Below are 20,099 nucleotides of genomic sequence, written 5' to 3'. Positions count from 1 at the left end.
TGTATACATGAAGCCGGGACGGATACTTCATCACATATATGGTGTATGCAGTACTAAACTATTTTAGATACCTAGAGATCAATAGACATTACTGTCCTCAAGAGCCCCCATTTTGGAATAAACACATAAGAGAACAGAAGATCAATTCCCCCTGCCCCGAAGATTGGGCTATAACCCCTTTCAAAGGCCTTGGCCCAAACCTCATATGCTTGGCTTCATGCAATATTTTATGTTTCCACCTCCATATATATATATATATACACCTGTGCTCAATACGTTTGGGCGATGGAGTCTGAATGTCTATTCACAGTATAAAACGGTTTGAAATGTTTATTTGATGCTTTTTATACTGTAAATGACAATTTCTTTTAATATAGTACGTGAGTTAGATATGCTGTCTGTAAAACCAGCCTAATAAGCAAACTACAAATGTGATTTTGTTTATATGAATTAATGACAAGTGTGTGTGCCTTGTTATTCTAACCTCTCTCCCATGTCAATCTATGTCAGTGAGTTGCTCTTTAGTTGCGCTACATTTGATCTGGGTGAAAACACCCCTTTTCCCATACACACCAACCAGCCCCCATTCAATTTACCATTCAGTAATGTGGTGGCACTCTGAGAAAGTCAGTAGGCCTGACTTTTGATCAATGCATCCCTCCTGTCCTGTTATGCTCATTGGAAGGATATTGTGTTTAGGGTTATAGGGCTTGCTGGCGTGCAGACCATTAAAGGTGCGTCCAGGTTAGGGTGTAAAGGGTACATACATATAAGGGTTTAAATGATCTATGCTCATCCCTTGTTGGTTGTGAGGTCCTTTGGAAGCAGCCACCATAGACATTTCCTTACGAAACATGAAACACGAAAAAGAGCTGGGGATTAAGCTAGATCCCAACACGGAAGTGAACATCTTGAAAGCAGACTGAAACATTCTTGGGGAAGACATATTTGCATTATTTCCAGACGTTTTCGTGGAGAAATTAAGATTTCTAAAAAACTTTGAACACTAGATAATTTTGAATGTGTGTGCTATTACAGTAATCTAATACCCAGTCTGATGGGATAGCTGTTGAGGAGAGAGCCTGAAAAGTTAGTCTAGGAGGAGAATATAGAGGAAATCGAATTTGCTATGTTTTTGGCACCTGTAGTTCTAGCAAACAAACCTGGAGGAGACTTAGAATCAGTGCCAATTTGAGGGACTCCAAGACTTACACCAGGGTGATCCATCACTCTCTTTGTTCCATATTTGGAATCCCATCTAGTTGCACTTCATCAAGAGTCACACCTCCTGATCTCATTTTTTATTCCAATGCAGGGCTCGCAAAAATCATAAAAAATGCACTAGACTTACAGGTCTAGTAACTTACAAAATCTCCTCGACCCAACTGAAATGCACTTGACTTCAAATCTGAAAGCTGAGCAAATGTGACAAGTTAACAAGATTTAAAAGCATTTTTATTGCTCATTTACTTTGTGAGCAATAAAGATGCCTTTAAATCTTGCTATCTTGTCACATTTCCCCTGTTTTTAGAGGCAGAGGTCAAGTGTCAGTTTGTATTCCTACTCGCCAGTAAGGGCGAGTAGGACCTAAAAATAGCATGTCCTGAATTAATCTGACTCGCAATTGCGAGCGGTCGAGTGAATTTTTCGAGCCCTGCTATGGAAGCCTTTAGGTACTACATTATGCTTTTGGGTTGGCTTCTGTAGCTGCAATAGTTCAGAAAAGGCACCTTTGATAACAGTGTGCTCAAGAAACCTTAGAATTAATTAATAACAAGTGAAACTATTAACCAAAACCTCCTTATTGCATGCAAAGTTAAAGCATGCAAACACACAAGAAATATGTACACTGTCACAGTGATGCACTTTTAACTCAGTCTTAGCCTGGAGTGCCCAGCTACCTAAATGTCCAGGCCTGATGGTGCAGACTTGGGCCACTGGGTGAAAATTACAGTTGGGAGTGATGCAATTAATACCCAGGATAAGTTTGTTGTCTTCCTTTCCTCATGTTTTCTCCGTTTCTTCCCTAAACAATTTTTTTTGCTGCACTCGATGCTCCTCAGTACTCTACAGTCCCAGTTTGAAGACAGCAGATGTACTTTGAGGTAAACATTCAGCAAAAGCTACTTATAGGTATTGGTGCCTTCGGCGACAGTGCCTGTTCAAGGCAGAAGGTTCAGTCCAGGGGAGGAAGTAAAACAATTTGCCAACTTCTCTAGGGGTAATTAATGCATGCGTCAGTGTGGGGCAGTTGCTACAAGTACAACGTTGGGAATCAGAAGGGAGAATATTCTCACTGAGGACTGAGGCGGAGCTGGGGAAATAAGTCCTTCGTTGCCCTTGAGATCCTCATCACTACTTCATTTTCTGATTGCCTAACTCCCCCCCCTACTTTAGTATATACTTATTATATACTTATATGTGTATGTACTTTGTGGGCTCTGGAGATCAGCCCTAGGACTTGTCTGCTCCGCGTAGGGACTTTTTTTCTGTTCAACTGCCTCTATTTAACTATCTTGATAGAAAACGACCAGCAGAGGTCAGTAAAATACTAGAATTGCTTTCTGCTGGGGGACTTTCTTTTTTAAATTTTTTTGGCAACTGCCTCCATTTAACTTTCTTGATAGAAAACGACCAGCAGATGTCAGTAAAATACCAGAATTACTTTAGCCTTCTCTAGATTCCAGTCCATAGAAATTGTCTTCCACAAGCACCCATGGACAATAATATTTTTTTCAAATCTTGTATTTTCAGTGAAATGACCACCGAAGGCACTGATTTTATATTAAAAACAGAGCTTTGGACTATACCATTTCCCGCTGAAAGGCAATATTTCTCTATGTGCTCCCATACCTGGTGTGTCACGCAGTTTGATGCTTACATTCCCTCCATGTTAAAGAACAGTAGATGTTTCAGCACCCAGGCTAATGTGCTGCACAGCTAAATACATATAAGGTCCCAAAGGCGAGCCTGATTGCATTGCAAATGCTTGTTCTACTAACTCCCACAAAGCCCATCTGACATGAGAGGTAGTTTCCCAATAATGTGGATGACTAAAAGTGGTTGCACCTCCATCAGAATGGGACAATTCACTATTGTATTCCCAGAAGAGATACGATAAGGTGGGAAAGTACAAGAAGGACATGTATGAGTAAACGTTTCTGGATGCACGGTTAGATTATTTATCAGGAAACTGAACTACTGCAAAAGCTGGACTAGCTTGTACTCCACATTTGAATTTTGTACCTGAAAAGTATGGCGTAATATCCCTATTGCCATTATCATACTGGCACCAATGTGATGGCCCTAAATTTAAAAATTCCTAAATATGCTGCTGCAGAGCTGACTACTTTACCAAGCTGACCCTTCACCCAACTGCGCTTGAACTTAGGGAGGGGAGAAAGTAGCCTAATATGATAATCTCAAGCACTTACTTTCCAATTAACAATGTCTCTCAGATAGATACAAGGGGGTAAACGTGTCTATCCATCAATATAATTCATATTATTCATTATGCATACACTGAATACAGTTGCTCTCTGGTAAAATTAGTCAAAGTCCCCTGTTACTAAACTCTCCCACCCCCTTGAGTCACTATTGGGTTCAGGTAAAAGTGTCGCTGGGTGCCGCTAGGTCTCAATAGGTCAAGTCTTGTTTTAAAGTGCTGAGGCGCAGATTATTCCTGGCCCAATCTGTCCACCTCCTCCCCTCTCCTGATCCTGCGCTGCGGGTTGTGGGGAGTCTGTCCTGCTGGATCCCTGTCTGTCAGCTGCTAACTTACCTACAGGGCGTTCCCATGCCCTCGTCCGGTCTATGTTACCCATACCCCGTCTGGCTTCTCTGAGTCGGAGTCTACCTTCCGCCCGTCCATTTTTCCAATTCCTTTTTCCATGTGCCTATCCGTTGTCCCCCAGGCGTTTTCCAGTTTCCTGCTAACTTCGCTTGGCCAGCACGTAAGCCAGGTCCAGGAACTTGCCAGTCGTCTTGTTTTTGGCCGTGTTCGGGAACTATCCCAACAAGTAGTGGTCTGAGGTTTGTGGTAGCTCTTTGTCAATGAGGTTGCCTATCGTGTACCTTACCTCCTCCCAAAACATTTGCAATGTGGAGCAATTCCAGGACATGTGCATCATGTGTGCTTCCCTCTCTCTGTATCTGTGGCATGCCGCAGTCTTCACTCCAAAGTATCGCCTATTGCAGGATGGGGTGAGAAATGCTCTGTGGAGTATGTAAAAATGTATTAATTTGAATCTCGCATTCCTAGATGCCTTTCGGGTCTGTTCCAGTATCATGTGCCAATCTTTCTCCGGGATCTGTTTCCCCAGGTCCTCCTCCCACTGCAGTCACAGGCATTCCAGCTGTCTCTGCATGTCTTGTTTGATCGCTTTGTAGAGACAGGAGAACGTTTTTACCATTCCTGATGACAATGCTACATATCTGCATCCAGTCAGCGTGCAAGGCTCTGCACTGTCCATGCCCCAGTGCTTCCTAAGCCCTCCTAGTGAGCGCTCTATGCCTTAAAAACTGAACCCCCGGCAAATCATATGTCGCTTGCAACTCTTCAAAAGAGAGCATTTCTGTGTCTCTATATAGGTCCCCCATCACTTTTAAGCCTGCCTCTTCCCAGTTCTCTAGCCCCGTCCAGTGCTCTCCCTGCAGTAGGCAACGTAACATTGTTATGGGTAAGTCCAAAGAATAAGGGGATCTGGCTCCCACCCGCCACAGATATCTGGCCAGCAGCGTACCACTACCCTGGTTTCTGCTGTGTTTCCCGATGGGTTCCTCCGCACCAGTCGTAGTATCTTTGCGAGGGTTAGGGCATCCGGTGCGGCCAGGAGTTTGTTCCCTGTCTGGGTTTTGTTTGGTTGCTAATGATTGAATCAGCCAGTACAGCTTGGTTGCTATGTAATATCCTTCAAAGTCGGAGACCACCAAGCGTCCCTCAGATGAGGAGCGCTTCAACGTGGTCAGCGCTACCCTCCTGCGTCCCGTCCCCCAGATAAAGGACACTATCGCTCGTGGAATGCACACCAGGAATGCACCAAAATAATACAGAAGCCTCGGGAGTGCCACCATTCTCAGAACTGCCACTCGTCCAGTGACCGAGAGCGGCAATGTCCCCCAGAACTCCATAGAGGACCGTATTGAGCGTATCGCTCTGCCTATATTGCCCTCTAACAATTCGGCTGTGCCATGGTATATTTTGACTCCAAGTCAGGAAGTCAGGTTCCCACTGTAAGTTCCGTAGCTCAGGCGGCGAGGGGTTATTAGCCACCATAGGGTAAAGTCTTGATTTTTGCCAGTTGACCTTAAGGCCAGAGAGCCCACCAAACTGGGCCAGCATGTCCCGCGCCCCTCTCAGCTCAGTGGTTGTGTTGCTGAGAAACAACAGGAGGTCATCTGTGTACAAGGTATACAGTGTTTCACTTCTAATGTCTGCAGGCCACCATAGTCATGCCCGCTGCTCGCCCTGCACGCCAGGGGTTCCATGGCGAGGGCGAACATCAGCGGGGACAGGGGGCATACCTGCCTCGTGCCTCATTCCACCCTCTGTCTAGGCGAGATAGGTTTCCCGGTATGCACTCGGGCTATAGGGGTTGCATAGAGTAGTCTTACCCATGCAAAAAAGCCTCCCCCAGTCCCAGCTTAGACAAGACCTCATAGAAGAAGTGCCACTCAAGGCTATCAAAGGCCTTCTCGGTGTCCACAGCGAACACTGCCACCTCCTGCTTGTCATACTCGTTGGATTCCATAACAGTCATGAGTCACCTTATGATTATGGCCGTGTTCTGCCCCAGGTTAAACCCTGCTTGGTCTGCATGGATCAGTGCAGACATGTGGGGCAATAGGCACAGCGCTAATATCTTGCTTAATATTTTATAATCCCTCTTCAGCATGGATAATGGTCCGTAGGCTGTGAAGTTGTGCGCCTGCTTCCTGGGCTTTGGCACCAGGGCAATAAGAGCCTCTCTACTGCTCTCCGGTAGTGTTCAGGCGTCACAAGCCTCCTGATATAATGCAATCAATCTAGGCGTAAGCTTCTTCACATATGCCACGTAAAATTTGTCCGGCAGGCCGTCAGTGCCCGGGGTCTTGTTACACGCCATGCACTTTATGGCGACCCTCACCTTGCACTGCGTAATATCTGCTCCTAGGCTCTCAGACTCATCAGGGTCCAACCTTGTCATCTGTAATCCTGGAAGATATTCCTGGACCTCCTCAATATCACATTGTGCTGATCCCTTGTACACTCTGGCATAATAGCGAGCGAAGATCTTGTTGATCTTTTACCTGCGTATAATGCCCGACTCTTTCCTAATCCTATATTTCCACCAGTGGGGGGCCCCTACTCACCTGGTTCACCTGCCATGCTAGGAGGAATCCTGACTTATCCCTTTCCGCATGGGGGCGCTCTAAGTATTTCTTATAGTCGAAACATCTGAGCCTCTCCGTCTGTTTCGCCACCTACTCTTTGGCTGCTAGCACTGCTTGGTGGAGCTCAGGGTGCCTGGCCGCCTACGCTCCAATCCCCTGAGGGTCATCTCTGCCTCTTCCACCTCCCTCAGGAGGGTGACCTGACCCGGTAGTGCGGGCTATGCACTGGTCTCTCAAGAACACCTTAAAGGCATCCCATTCTGCATTCTGTAAGAAGGCCGTCCCTGCGCTATCCGCAAAATATTGTGTGATTTCTCCTCTGATCTCCTCCCGAAAGACCTGGTCGTCCAGGGTGTCAGAGCGAAGCCTCCAAGTGGGAATAGATGCCCCGGAGTGTGCCCATCCCAATGACAAGACCACTGGGTTATGAGCCGATATTGTGCACGTGAGATATTCTGTAGTAAGAACTTGGCGCTGTATGTGTGCCATGCACAAAAAGGCATCCATATGTACGTGCAAATCATGGACCGCAGAGAAGTAGGAGTAGTCCCTGTCTTGAGGGTGTAAGGTTCTCCAGGTGTCTGCGAGCCCCCAGCTCTGTCGCCATGTATTGAATGCATGCGAGGCGCATGCTACTTGGGAGCCTTGCAGTGGAGGGTGGGATCTGCATATCATCCACACTGTTAAAGTCTCCCCCCATTAAGGTAGCCCCAGTCAAATATGGAGTCAGGCAATGGCTCAGTCGGGTGAAAAAGGCTGGCTGCTCTGCACTGGGGGCATAAATTCTCACTATGTTTAGTTCCAGGGGCTCCAGTCAACCCCGTACTGCTACGTATCAACCCTCCGGGTCTATAATGAGTCCACCAGTTTGAAAGGAACCCCTGCCTGGATCCATATTAGCACTCCTCTTGCATATGCCAAATATGTAGTGTAATAGAGTTGGCCCCTCCAGCGTCGCTGTAATGCGGTCCCCTCTTTTTGTGTGAGGTGCGTCTCCTGTAGTAAGCTATCTGGGCCCGCGTTTTCTAATGTAAGAGAGGACCTTATATATTTTCATCATTGTGTGCATACCTCTGATGTTCCACGACATGCACTTATATTTCTGTAGGTCAGCCATATGGTAATGTCAGAAGTCTCCGCCCTGTTCCCACCTGGAACCCTTCCCCCAGCATGCACTCCCCAGCTACTGTATATTAAATCTCTACGCATTGCAACTCATTGTGTCCCTCCCGTACCAACAGTAAACAGTTCCCCCAACACCCACCCCCAGGACAAGTTGGAAAACACCCCATCCAAACTAAAACTGTGAGTCCACAAGAGACTGCTTGCAGTTCGATTAGTCAAGTGCGAGGGAGGAGAAAGCCCATCCATTGCTCCACCGGCCTTCGCAGTCGCCACCCTGTTCTGAGCTCACAGGGGACCCCCGTAGCATCCTCCCCATAGTAACCCCAGTACCTTGTTAGTGGGTCAGGCATTTCAAATGTCCCATCTCTCCTTGCCTAGGCGATCTCGTTTGCCAACTGCGGTGTCACATCCGGAAGTATAACACTCTGTACCTATGACTCACTGGACCCCTGTTCAGAGTCAGAGTCCGCTGTTGCCTCACTGCCCTCAGGTGGCGTATGATCTCTCTATAACCAATGACAGTGAAGGGTTTCTGCTGTGCGCACTAAGTCATGAATTCCCCCCCAAAAAAATGTTCTTAGGTGCTCAACTTCCAATGGTTCACTGTCATACAACCATGAAGTCCATAAACATAAAATATTGTGAGGAAGGAACACCACAAAAAAGTCCATGAACTCTAGTCTTCTGTCTTCTAAATTTCTTTATTTATCACAAACGTGGTATCTTCAATTGATGATGATTCAATAATTCACAAAATATTGGTCTTCCAAATACATTTCACAAAGCTTTATCAACCTCTTAGCCCTTGTTAAGCCAACGCGTTTCGTCCTACCCTTAGGAATTCCTCAGGGCAAAAACTATCATGGATATCGATACGATATGTGAAAAAACAGTCCTTGTCTCAGAAATTATAACCAATCTTTCTCAACGTAAGTTAAATACCTCTAATAAAAGGCAAAATTCATCCATAATGCCAACAACTTCCGAATATAATCGTGGCAAGAGCGTTATATCTCAAAGACCTTCTCTTCTGCCCGGGGCTCAATAAATCCCGGCTGTTTTTTCACATATCATATCGAAATCCATGATAGTTTTTGCCCTGAGGAAGTCCTAAGGGTAGGACGAAACGTGTTGGCTTAACAAGGGCTAAGAGGTTGATAAAGCTTTGTGAAATGTATTTGGAAGACCAATATTTTGTGAATTATTGAATCATCATCAATTGAAGATACCACGTTTGTGATAAATAAAGAAATTTAGAAGACAGAAGACTAGAGTTCATGGACTTTTTTGTGGTGTTCCTTCCTCACAATATTTGGCGTATGATCTCTCCCTTTCCCACTTATCAGCGCCACCACCTGCTTTGCATTTTGGCGCTACGATTGCGCTTCCTCTAGCGTGGGGGCCAGGGTCTACCTCACGCCCCGTCTATACCGAGAACGTTTCTACCTTTGTCGCCACTGTCCGAGCTCTCACAGCGGTCCTACTCCTTCATGCCTCTCTAGCCACTCCCAGGCCTCTTGTGGGGTTCTGAAGAATTCCACTCCACCCTCTGTGGTCACTCACAGCTTGGCCGGGTATTGTGTTGCGTAATTATACTTCAGTTGGCTTAGTCTTTTATTCACCTCCCGGAAAGATCTCCTCTGTCTTTCCACATCTCTGGAAAAGTATGGGAAGATTCGCACTGTGGAGTTGTCCACTTATATGTCTCCCTTGTGGTTTGTTTGAGCCAGAATGTGATCTCTATCTCTGTAATGGAGGAGTTTCGCTATGACCATTTGGGGTGGAGCTCCTGTTATGGGTGGTTTTGTCGGTACTCTGTGTTCTCTCTCTAAAGCAAAGAAGCTTGACAGGCCGTCCGGCGCTACTTCCTCATGCAGCCATTTTTCAAGATAGTCCACCAAGTTGCGGCCTTCTATTCTTTCAGGCAGGCCTACAATGCATAGGTTGTTCCTGATCAATCTATTTTTGGCTTCCTCTGCTCGGAATTCAAGCGTGCGTACCTTCCCTTCAAGTATTGTCAGCTGCTTCTTCATTTCCACTATGTCCGGCAAATTCTCTGAGAGCTGGCTCTCGTTCGTTGTTACTCGCTCCGCGAGCCTCCAGTGATCTTCTCTAGGGATGCCCAGGTCTGAGTCCAGTGTGTCAATTTTAGCTTCCAAGCACTCACTGGAGGAGGTAATGTCCTGGAGTGTGGGATCCCCGGGGTGCTCCACTTGTGCCTGAGGTCTCCCTTTCTCCTCCATCCCCTAGAGCCTCCTCTCTGTCTTTCTTTTTGGGTATCTTCTCCATCACTCCTTTCCAATTGGTCCCGCCTCTGGTGCGCCATGCGCACATAAGGCATTTCTTCCAACTCTTGCCTCACTCTCACGGGGATCCGTCAGGTGGCTGCATCCGCACCGACTGCGCTCAGGTTAAGTAGGCCCAGTTAGGTCTGTACCCACGTCAATACTGACTCAGTGTTCCTCGGGGAAGGTCTCTGCATCAGCACCCTCCGGTTGCAGTTCAGGTCTGGGCCCAATTCTCCTCGAGCTTCGCAGGTGTACCTCGTCTTGTCAGGCTCAGGCCACCTAGTTCTCTGATGCCCTTTCCATCGGTGGCTTACTGGAGGAGAGTCTCCTGAACAGGGCCAGATTAGCACAGTCGTCTTTCCTGCCCAGCCGCCACACTCCACCTGCCTGTTTGACCAGCAGGACTCTTGCAACCGCTATACGCAGTTCCCCATCCAGAGCCTATTGAGTTGTCTCTTCTACAATGGCTTGTGCGAAAACATACTATTCGCGGGCCTCAGTTCCAACGCTTCAGCGCGTCTCACCCCTGCACCAGCTTCCTGGCCCTCCGCGTTAGATATCTGTCTTCGCTGCGCTCTCCACTGGGGGAAGGGGATGTCCCACTCAACACAGTTCGCCCTGCAGGTCCCTCGCCTCAGTCTCCTGTGGCTCCCTACTATAGGCCGGAGCAACTATATTAGTCCTCTTCCTTGGTGCTGGCATTCCGCTTCTTTACCTTCTGCTGCCAGGCTATGGGGCATAAAATGCAGCTCCTAGTGTGTGGGGGGTGCCCCTCCCGCAGCTCCTATTGTGTGGGGCGGCGCCCCTCCCGTCCTCGGGTTCCCCCGCTGCCACCTCCACTGCACGCTGGTGCACTCTCTCATGGGGCCTCGAAGTCTCAGCCCCAGTGCACTCCCCAGCTGCAGGACAATGTCATTTCCAACGCGGGCTTATTGCCCGGTCGGGCCACCATATGCCGCTCCTCCGCTGCTACTCTCTCCACTGAAGGGCGCTGGGCCAGCGCTCAGCTCGTCTCGCTAGTGGGGGGCCCACCCCTGTCCTGAGGCCCCACAGGTGCCCTCTCCTTTGCCGGTCGACCCACAGAGGCGAGCTCACTTTCAGAGAGTATTTGCCACTGCCTCGGGTGGCCACAGCGCCGTTGCCTCAGTTCCTCTCCCCATCGCCGTCTGCTCTGATCGCAGCCTTGAGTTCAACCATGTGCTTCTTCTAACAGGCCGCTGCAATTCGCCCAGTCTCCGCGCTCACCTAGAGAAGCTCCCGAGCCAGAACAGGGTTTGCAGAGGCAGGGAAGGAGCCCCTCCCGATCCAGGGGCTCCAGTGCTATCCCTGCTGCTGCCAACAGAGCCTCATCGCCAGGGTCACTGCTTCTTTGTGGGCACCGCCATCTTGGAAAGCCCCACGGCTGCTGCTCCAACTCTCCTCGTGGCCGTCGTTTCTCGGCAGGGAAGGCACTTTCACCCACCACCCCCGGCCCACTCCCCCCACTTTGAATAGTAGCGGGGATTCACCACAGGGGTTTTAATTGCGTTCTGGCAGTCAGCCGACCACAGCGCTCGAGCTGTGCTGGTCACTCCCTCGGGGTAAGGCCATGTCCCTCTGGCCTCCAATGTCTTCTTGATGAGTTTCTCAATCTGTTGGTGAAATATTATTCTCCAACTAGTGTAGGTGGGGTTCCTCCTTTTTTTGATGGCTCCTCGACATCCAATAAAAGAACCATAAATGTCCTATTGATGGCTCTGGGGAATGTTGGAACAAGGCTTATTGGAAAGGGGTCTTGCCTTTGTAAGTTCTCCAAAACAGCCGAGCTGTAGGCCTTCTCCTAAACAATTATATATAATATTATGAAGTCCTGCAACATGATTTGTCATGTGTAAATGACAAAAGTGCCAGCTGCCAGCTGTCAAGGGTTTTCCAACACAAACTTTGTGAATTCAATTCTTATAAACCTCGCAAATGTTGATAAAGTGTTTTTTTTAGAATGAGATACATATCCAGCAAAGGTTTTCTTTCCTGAAAAGAAATCTGAGCAAAAATGTATCTTCAGCATGACAATTTTCTCATTTTGCCTGAAAATTCTTCTGAAAATGCTTTTTTTCAAGAATATTTGCTTGACAGGTGAAGTTCTCTGAAGTTTACTTCACAGCCTTTGCAAAATGCTCCTGCTTTCAACACAACATTATTTGGAGTCTAACTACTTTGAAGATTGCATCCACATTCTTAGAATTCAAAAGTCTTTGGGAGTCTGAGAGAAGTAGATCCAAAGATTCAACTACAAGGAATCCACCGCAATCATCCTTGAGAACTCTGATTCAATCCAATTGAGAGGATAGAAAAAAACATATTGTAGAAATGGTGCTTCCAAGTCCCTCTGGTCAGCTTTCAGGTACAGAGCGGCAACTAGTGACTGTATGGGCGACTAAGGTTTTTTTGGTCCCTGATTTAAAATAAACTGGATAGTCTAAATTCACTCTTACATGTTCCATCACATTCTCTATCACTGGCTGCAGAATTAACTTTCCCTTTCCTAAGCCTGCTACTCGGCTGTCAAATAGTCTTTGATTCCAGCCAACCCCCTCCCCCAAGGTGACAATGATTAATTCTGGGTCTCTAGGAACCAGTAGTCCATAATCTTCAATATGCCAAAATATCAATCTGAGCTACGACCACTATGTCTATGTTTGAGAAATGTATCTGGACATCAGACTTCTCAGAAATTATTCTTAGAATAGTTGCAGTTCTTTAGTTCATGGGGGACCCTTAACCTACTAGGGACTGATATTTTGATTTTGACTTCTTTATGGCACCACCGTATCCGAAACTAGGGGCCAGATTCACTAATAAGTCATGAAACGCAACACAGCAAGACAAAAGAGGGCAGGAGTGTGCCATATCTACTAAGTGCAGGCCCTCTTACTGCACTGACGCACTGAGTGCAGCCTAGCGCCAGAGCAGGACACCTTCCTGCACAAAAACAATCCTCTGAGGCTTTTTCCCCTTTCTACATGTGCTGCAAAATGCAGGGTAATGAATAAATCAGGGTCCCGAATTTCCAATATGACATCTTCATATTCTGAAAGCTTAGCTCCTGATGGGCGCAACACAAGATATCAGTGGATAGATGTGCTGTTTTGAGTGCGAATTGGTAAGTGTCCGAACTTAGTGGCTGATTACGATGGTGGGCGGATCGCCACAGCCGGCCATCGCAACCTGATTTACCCCACGCCTTATTATAATGGAGGGGGTTATCGCGGTGGACGCAAAGTGTGTCTGACGCTTTTCCGCCGGCCGGAAATCATTCCAATTGCCGGCCGGGTGGACTTGGGCCACAATATGGTGGCGGTGCCTAGCAGGCACCGCCATCCATATTAGGATGCTGGGATTGAAAGGCCTTTCCATGGCGGCTCTGCAAGGCTGGCGGGGAATTGCTAAGGGTGGCCCGTTGCGGGCCCCCAGGGGGTGGGGGAGTAGAGTATCCATGGTACCCACCTCCATTTCCATGCACAAGGCGGTAGGCACCGCACGGTGCCTGCCACGTTGTGCATGGAAAGGCACAACATGGCAATTTGGCATTGCGGCAGCTGCTGCTGTAAGCAGCACCCGGCGCAATGTTAAAACTGTGGAATGCGACCACCAGGGTGGCGGTGGCATCCTAATTCGTGGTGCGGCACTGCATATCTGGCGGCCGGTCCCAACACTGCGGGGATGGCGGGCGGACATAAGTAAAAGCTGTGGATCAAACACAAAATATTATGAAAAATTATCTAACATTAACGGAAGTTTCTTCACGTTATATAACTATTCGTAATATATTTCTGTTTGATTTACCAGTGTTTGTATGCTACTAAACTTACTTTAAGATATGTAAGTCTGCCACAGTGAGGTTTCTGATTAATGTAAGTACAACACATACAACACAGCTGTCTAGTGGCGACATGTCCTTAAAGTGACTTTCTGACAGTTCTGTTTATTATTCACTCAATGACAGAGGAGTGTGTTTAGACAAGACATGCATACGCATAATGAAACTGCAAGTCCCAACATGCACGGTGATTTAGTTAAAAAATGTGATCTAGCTGAAACCACCCTTATGACATGGGATTATTTGACAGTTATGATGAAAAAACACAAAACGCAGTGTTCTGTCCCCTTATTTTACTAAATGTCAATATAGTTAATGTCTTATATTATTCTGGACAGAATATTGCGTGGCTTTCTAATGATGGTGGAGAATAAATAAACACAATGTAAAATGTTATGTTTTTTTTTGCAGAATCGATTAAAACACTAAAATCTATATTTTTTCACTGCCCACTCCATTTCAATCTACACTAATAAGTTTCATTTTAATAAAATACCATTTGTTACTTATTAAAGCCTACTGCGTATTACATTTTTGGTTGTTGGTTATGGTGTTGCTCTCAATAGGGCCATTATTTTCCAGTGTATTTGCACTTAGAATATATCCCAAACATATGACAACTTTTGAGAATTTTCCCACAGATTCTTTCTTCACAGATTTTGTGAATATTTTCTTTTTTTGCATATTAAGCCGGCACAATTGGGAGAATATTTTACTCTAAATCTGTTATGTGCAGTCACACTTTTCACCTCATGTTTGGCAGTGTCATGGGAGTGCGGTTGAAGCGTGACATGTCATGTGCTGATGTTCCCCAAAATCTTTAAGAGTACTTTGAGCCAAATGCTGGGCCAAGATAAAGATCTCATCCATCACACCTCTAAGCGCTGCATTTCATGACACGATAACTGCACCTCGGTGGTCAACACGCAGGACCTGGAAACATTTCCGACACAGGCTCAAAGACAACACTCTTCCAACCGACAGCCGCACCGTGTAGCATGCCGCCCTCACTGACCAGTGCTTCAGAGACCTACTCAGGGGTGGGAAAGCGCTATACAAATACTAGAATAAAATACAATACAAGCTCCATATGTGATACCAGAGTGGGCTGCAGATCGCTTAAGATGTCTGTACGTGTCTAGCAACATGTTTGATCTACATGAACGGTGTCTGAAGCCTAGCACTGGCTCCTGGTGCACAGATATGAACCAGGCATGTTCAAGCAGTCTTTTGAGATTTCTTGCATAGCTCTTCTGTTCCTTCGTCTACCACTGTCCCGGAACACAGCTATCATGTCATCTGGTTTGTGAGATGCCTGTTCAGCCCCTCCTCTAGGGTCTACCTGTGGGTTTCCCAACTCCCATGCCCCTTTCTCTAGTGCTCACCAACTGTGCTTCCTATGGTCTTTCTGCACGTCCTCTGGTGCCCCGTCCCCAACACCAGTGTCCAACCTCTCCACCTTCTCGCTCTGATTGCAACCAAAGACCCTTATTACATAGTTCATGTCTGCTGCTTTCTTCTGTCCATACAGTCCTCCAGTGCTTAATTTGTAAAATAATAAGTGCTGGAGCCCAAACCTATGCTCAGAAGTTGCCGCTGCAGAAGACCCTGGTGGCGAATACTAAGGCTGCATAGTCTTGGTTCCCCCGCACGCATCTTTAATCCATGACTAGACACTCCCTGCTTCTCACACTCACTCAAATACATTCTTTTTCTTTCTGCATTCTCCCTTTATCATTCTTTTCCATCTTTCTTCTTCCTCCTTCTTCCCCCTGGTGTGTTTTCCTCTCTGTTGTTCTGGGTCAAAGTCTGATGAGGAAAAATAAGTGCTGGTGCCCAGAGACAGATGCCAGTGGGCCCCACCTGCTCAAGTTAAGCACTGCAGCCCTCTGCTCATCGCTGTTCCTTCTGCCTCCACCCAGTGGTAGCTGCTCACTGCTCCTCATGGAGTTCTTGCACCCGGTGCTTCCTTCAGTCCCACCCGGTGCCACCTCCTCCTCTACCTCCACTGCTATCCAGTCTCTTCACGTGCAATAGCATCAGCCCCCCCAACCCTCCTTTAAGTGTTCCCCCAAACCTGCTGGCCACCAGAGCCCCCTGTGTTCGTCCACATACGCTCCAACACTAGCTCTAACCTAGAATGGTAGCCCAAGAGAGAATCAGTTGTAGGTCTGTCTGGTTGACATCAGTCTTACCTTGTACATTCAACGTAATGTCGCTGACGTATAAGCCAGTTGTATTTGTAGTTTCACAGATATAAATTCCGTCATCCTTTATTCCAACTGGATTTATAAGGAGAACAGAGAAAGTTTCATTTTCAGGTATCCGTCCTAGGTGCCCACTGCAGTTTGTAAATGTTGTTCCCGTATCAGCTCGGAATGACATAAGGCAGTAGTTTATATTGTGCGTTGTTATCCTCCAGATCCTCGCTGATAGCTGGCCGCTCGGTGTGGTTGAGCAGTAAATAGCAATCTCCTGGCCACTCCTTGCATCCAACGTGTATTTTTGTACTGGACCAAAAAAAAACAGTAAACAAAGTTAGGTGCACTGGACACTATTTCAGCTAGCCATACAACACAGAGACGAGTAACACAGATACCATCCCAGGCATCAGTACAGCCCACTTATTTAGCATATGAAATATCGCTAATGCACCACCACACTCTTATCAGCAGGACGGGTATAGCAGAAATGTGCTTTATTCAGATCACTGGACATTTTTATCTTTTCTGCTCCGTTTGCGATTCAAGATCTGCTATAAGCAAAAGACTGGCGGTAATAAAGAATAGATCTGATAAACCTGATAAACCGCGGAGGCGGAATTTGAAAATCACTTTCAAATAATCTGTTTGTTCTTGAATTGTAAATCCTGGATTCGTACTGAAAATCCGAAGTGTGGTAATCTTTTTACCTCAAAGTAGTATCATGAGAGAAATTTGCACAAATTCCTAAATGATCGTTTCAGCATTTGTAGGTCTGGATTGACAGCACAGATGCTGCCCATCTAATGTGATCGACAAAAAAAGAGCTGTCAGAGTACTGCTGAGAAACGGGCTACGGCTCCACCCACATGTTGGTTCCTGTGCCAAAGTTGTGTGTTTCTAATTAAAAGAGTGCTTGTATGGCACTTTTCAGCTTGTGGCAAAGCTTATTCTCACTACAGCAGGACTGCTTATGGTGGTAAACAAATGATCATGGCGATAGGCCTGATCTGTTTATTATGAACTGTTACGATAAACGCTGTAGGCAAACATCAGTCCTGGCTGCACAGCAGTCCTCTGAATAGTCTACATAACACTCCGTTCCCTGGCAATAGAGAACTTGGAACCGGAACAACAACTGGGTCATACTTTGTATACAGTCAACTTAGACAGGAGAGTGTGGATCCACTCTGTGCTCTTTCAGAACTAGTCTACGGTTGTTCTCCTATAAAGTGTCCTTTCCAGGCTGTTCTCCAGACATAGCCTTTTTGTAGAGCGATGCTCTTCACAGCAGGCTGATATCAAGTCTGGATCACCCACAACACTTAGAGGTGTGAGCTTTTCGCATCTGACTGTCATCAAACACTGAAGAGTGATGAGGAACAGGATAAAGGTTGGCCTCTCCTAAGGGTTCCCTTTCACCTTGAACAACAGCATTCCCACATTTGCACCACCACTACTTACCTACCAAATGGCACTACCACAGGAAGGCTAATCAGCAGCACCTCTTAGCAAAAGGTCTACTTAAATTTCTAAAGTAGCTTTGTCTCTTCTCTGCCTACTTCAATGTCTCAATCCCTCTATCCAGAATCAGGAATGTTAGCAGTATGTTTTCACTGTATGGGAAAACAACCACACCTCCATCGTGTTTACCAAGCTCAGCCAGTGCATCTAAAAAGGATCCCACAGGCCTCTATGTTTCCCGTTCACCTATGAGCACAATGCATGACCAAATACACTACACGCATCGTCTACCCAGCACCTATTCAGAGCTCTTATCCTGCAAATACGACAACCAGTTCACATGACAACCGGATCTCTGCACAGATTACCCTCAAGGAATCCTCAGCCACCCGCCTGAATAGAAAAAGAGCTAACACTGGAAAAATCACTGATCCCAATCAATTGGGTCTTGAGTTGTCAACCAGACCACACACAGGAAAAGTGTGGATATCCAGTCTTTCTTCATCTCCACATAGGGAAATCGAAATACTTTAAATTACAATCCAATAGTGTATATCAGGACATTCAATATGCACTGCAAGAAATGAAGAAAATCATACACTTCACAGAAAATACTCAATCTAAAATTAAGCTTATTCAAGAAGCAGTACAAGATCTCCAACTCAAGCTAAAGTGGATATCCATGGCTCTAACAAATAGAAAGCATCTGAAATGTATAACGGAGGATGAAACCCAAGCCTTACTTCGATCCTATGAGTCTGCATCCACTCTCCTGATCACTAGAGTCGATAAATCCAGACCAGTCCCAACTAATGCACATAGAGACACCTTGCCCAAAAATAGAAAAATCAACCTTAATTATCTGAAAAGAGTACCTATAACCGCCAGTAATCAAGATATTCAGCCTGGGAAAACAACAAGACCACTACTATGCCTACTAGTTAACTGCGGGTCAGCAGTGAAACATGCCTAAGACATTGCTGCCCTCATCATTAGTCATAAAGTCGACGTGACAATAATAACTGAATCATGGCTCTCTGAATCATCATCACCTTGCATGGATCTACTGGTTCCTTCTAACTATAACATTGTGATGCAAGACAGACTAAACAAAATAAGGGGAGGTATCGCTTGCATACACAGTTCGGCTCTCTCAGTTACCCAATTACACACTGATCCTCTTGACTCCTGTGAATACTTCGGTCTTTCTATAAGTACTGTAGATAATCAGCAATCCAACCTACGTGCATTCTACCATCCCCCAGGTATCAATACCCCTTTCATAAACCAGTTAATTGAGATCATTACTGCAAATTCTTCCCCTACCTCCAATGATATATTCCTACGTGACTTCAATCTACATTGGGACGAATCTAAGGATAAACAGGTCAATATCCTCAAAGACTTCCTAGTAGAACTGAATCTGACACAAGTCTCCACTAGGCCGACACATTCAAAAGTCTCAAAATTAGATTGGATTATTTTTAGAGTCAAGGCTGTGAAAATAAACCTAATCATTCCTTGCGATTGGTCGGATCACCACATCATCACATTCCAAATATCGCAATCCATCAAACTTAAGCAGTGGGTACGAGACAATAGAAACTTAAGCAATGAGCAACTAGTTGCAACGTGTGAGAAGGATCTACTCCCGCCTAATAACATGGTAAACGTTAATAAACATACGGAACACTATAATTCAACAACTTGTCAAGAGAACAGGATGGGGCAATCAGGAACTGTACTAAAATGGTTTAAATTAGTCTTGCAGAACAGAACACACTCATCGTTAACCAGGAACTATCCTCACTGTCCCCTAACTCAATTGGAGTCCCACAAGGCGCAACACTATCTCCATCTCTATTTAATCTTTATGTCCAACCACTAACTGAAATTCTACAGCACGCTAATATCTCCTTTCACATGTACGCAGATGACATCCAGATCTACATTAAGATTTGCTCTATGGAGGAGATCAAGAGAATGAATGATGGGTTAAAGGTGACCCTACAATGGTTAACTAGCAATCATCTTAAACTAAAAGCGCAAAAGACAGAATTCCTATTAATATTCCCTTCCAAAAGCTCCTCCGATGTCAAGGAATGGACAAAACTGATCACTGCTCTAAATTGCACCCCAGTCCTAGTCGACTCAACTAAATCTCTTGGAATTACACTTGAAAAAAACCTAAACATGCAAACCCACATCAACGCTATGATAAAGAGTGCCCTCTTTCACCAGAGCTACCTTAGAAAATTGAAGCCACTCATCACAAACTCAGACCTTAAATTGGCAGTCCAGTCCTTATTCAGCTCAAGGATCGAATTTGGCTGTACGACTCTAATGGGTTCAACCAAAATCCCCACAGCTTCCCTAAAAGCTTGTCTCAATGTGGCTGCAAGACTCATAACCGGATCAAGAAAATATGACCACGTTTCTCCTCACCTGAAGGCTCTTAACTGGCTACCATATGAAGCCAGAACTCAACTTAAACTGGTATGTATTACTCGCAAAGCACTCCACTACATATCTCTGATGTACCTAGCTCAGGAAATTGAGAGGAGACAGATCCTCTCGGAGCGCCAGAGACATGGTGCCATAACCTCCTATCTTTCAGAAGAAGAAACCCTACAACAGAGCTTTCTCCGGATCCATCCCTAGAGTCTGGAACTTGCTTCCTTCGAACATTGGAAGCAACAATCTTTTTAATTAGCAAATTCCTACCATAATCAACGGCAGAGTAAATACATTGTGGTCTGATAGCTAATATGTCGACTAGACCGTCTGTGT

At 46.0% G+C, this 20,099-nt stretch overlaps 1 protein-coding gene across 1 annotated transcript in view; it reads right to left on the bottom strand.

Annotated features, from left to right (window-relative positions):
- Positions 1–20,099, bottom strand: part of LOC146801703 (cell surface glycoprotein CD200 receptor 1-A-like) — a 281,333-nt gene that overhangs the window by 84,558 nt on the left and 176,676 nt on the right. Inside the window, exon 2 of the mRNA XM_085621165.1 lies at positions 15,840–16,154. Within this exon, the coding sequence (XP_085477291.1) occupies positions 15,840–16,154 (315 nt within the window). The remainder of the gene's footprint in view (positions 1–15,839; positions 16,155–20,099) is intronic.

The sequence above is a fragment of the Triturus cristatus genome, chromosome 8, assembly GCF_964204655.1.
Source record: "Triturus cristatus chromosome 8, aTriCri1.1, whole genome shotgun sequence".
Classification (NCBI taxonomy): domain Eukaryota; kingdom Metazoa; phylum Chordata; class Amphibia; order Caudata; family Salamandridae; genus Triturus; species Triturus cristatus.
The sequence above is the reverse complement of the archived record's forward strand: the minus strand, read 5'-3'. Positions and strand labels throughout refer to the sequence as shown.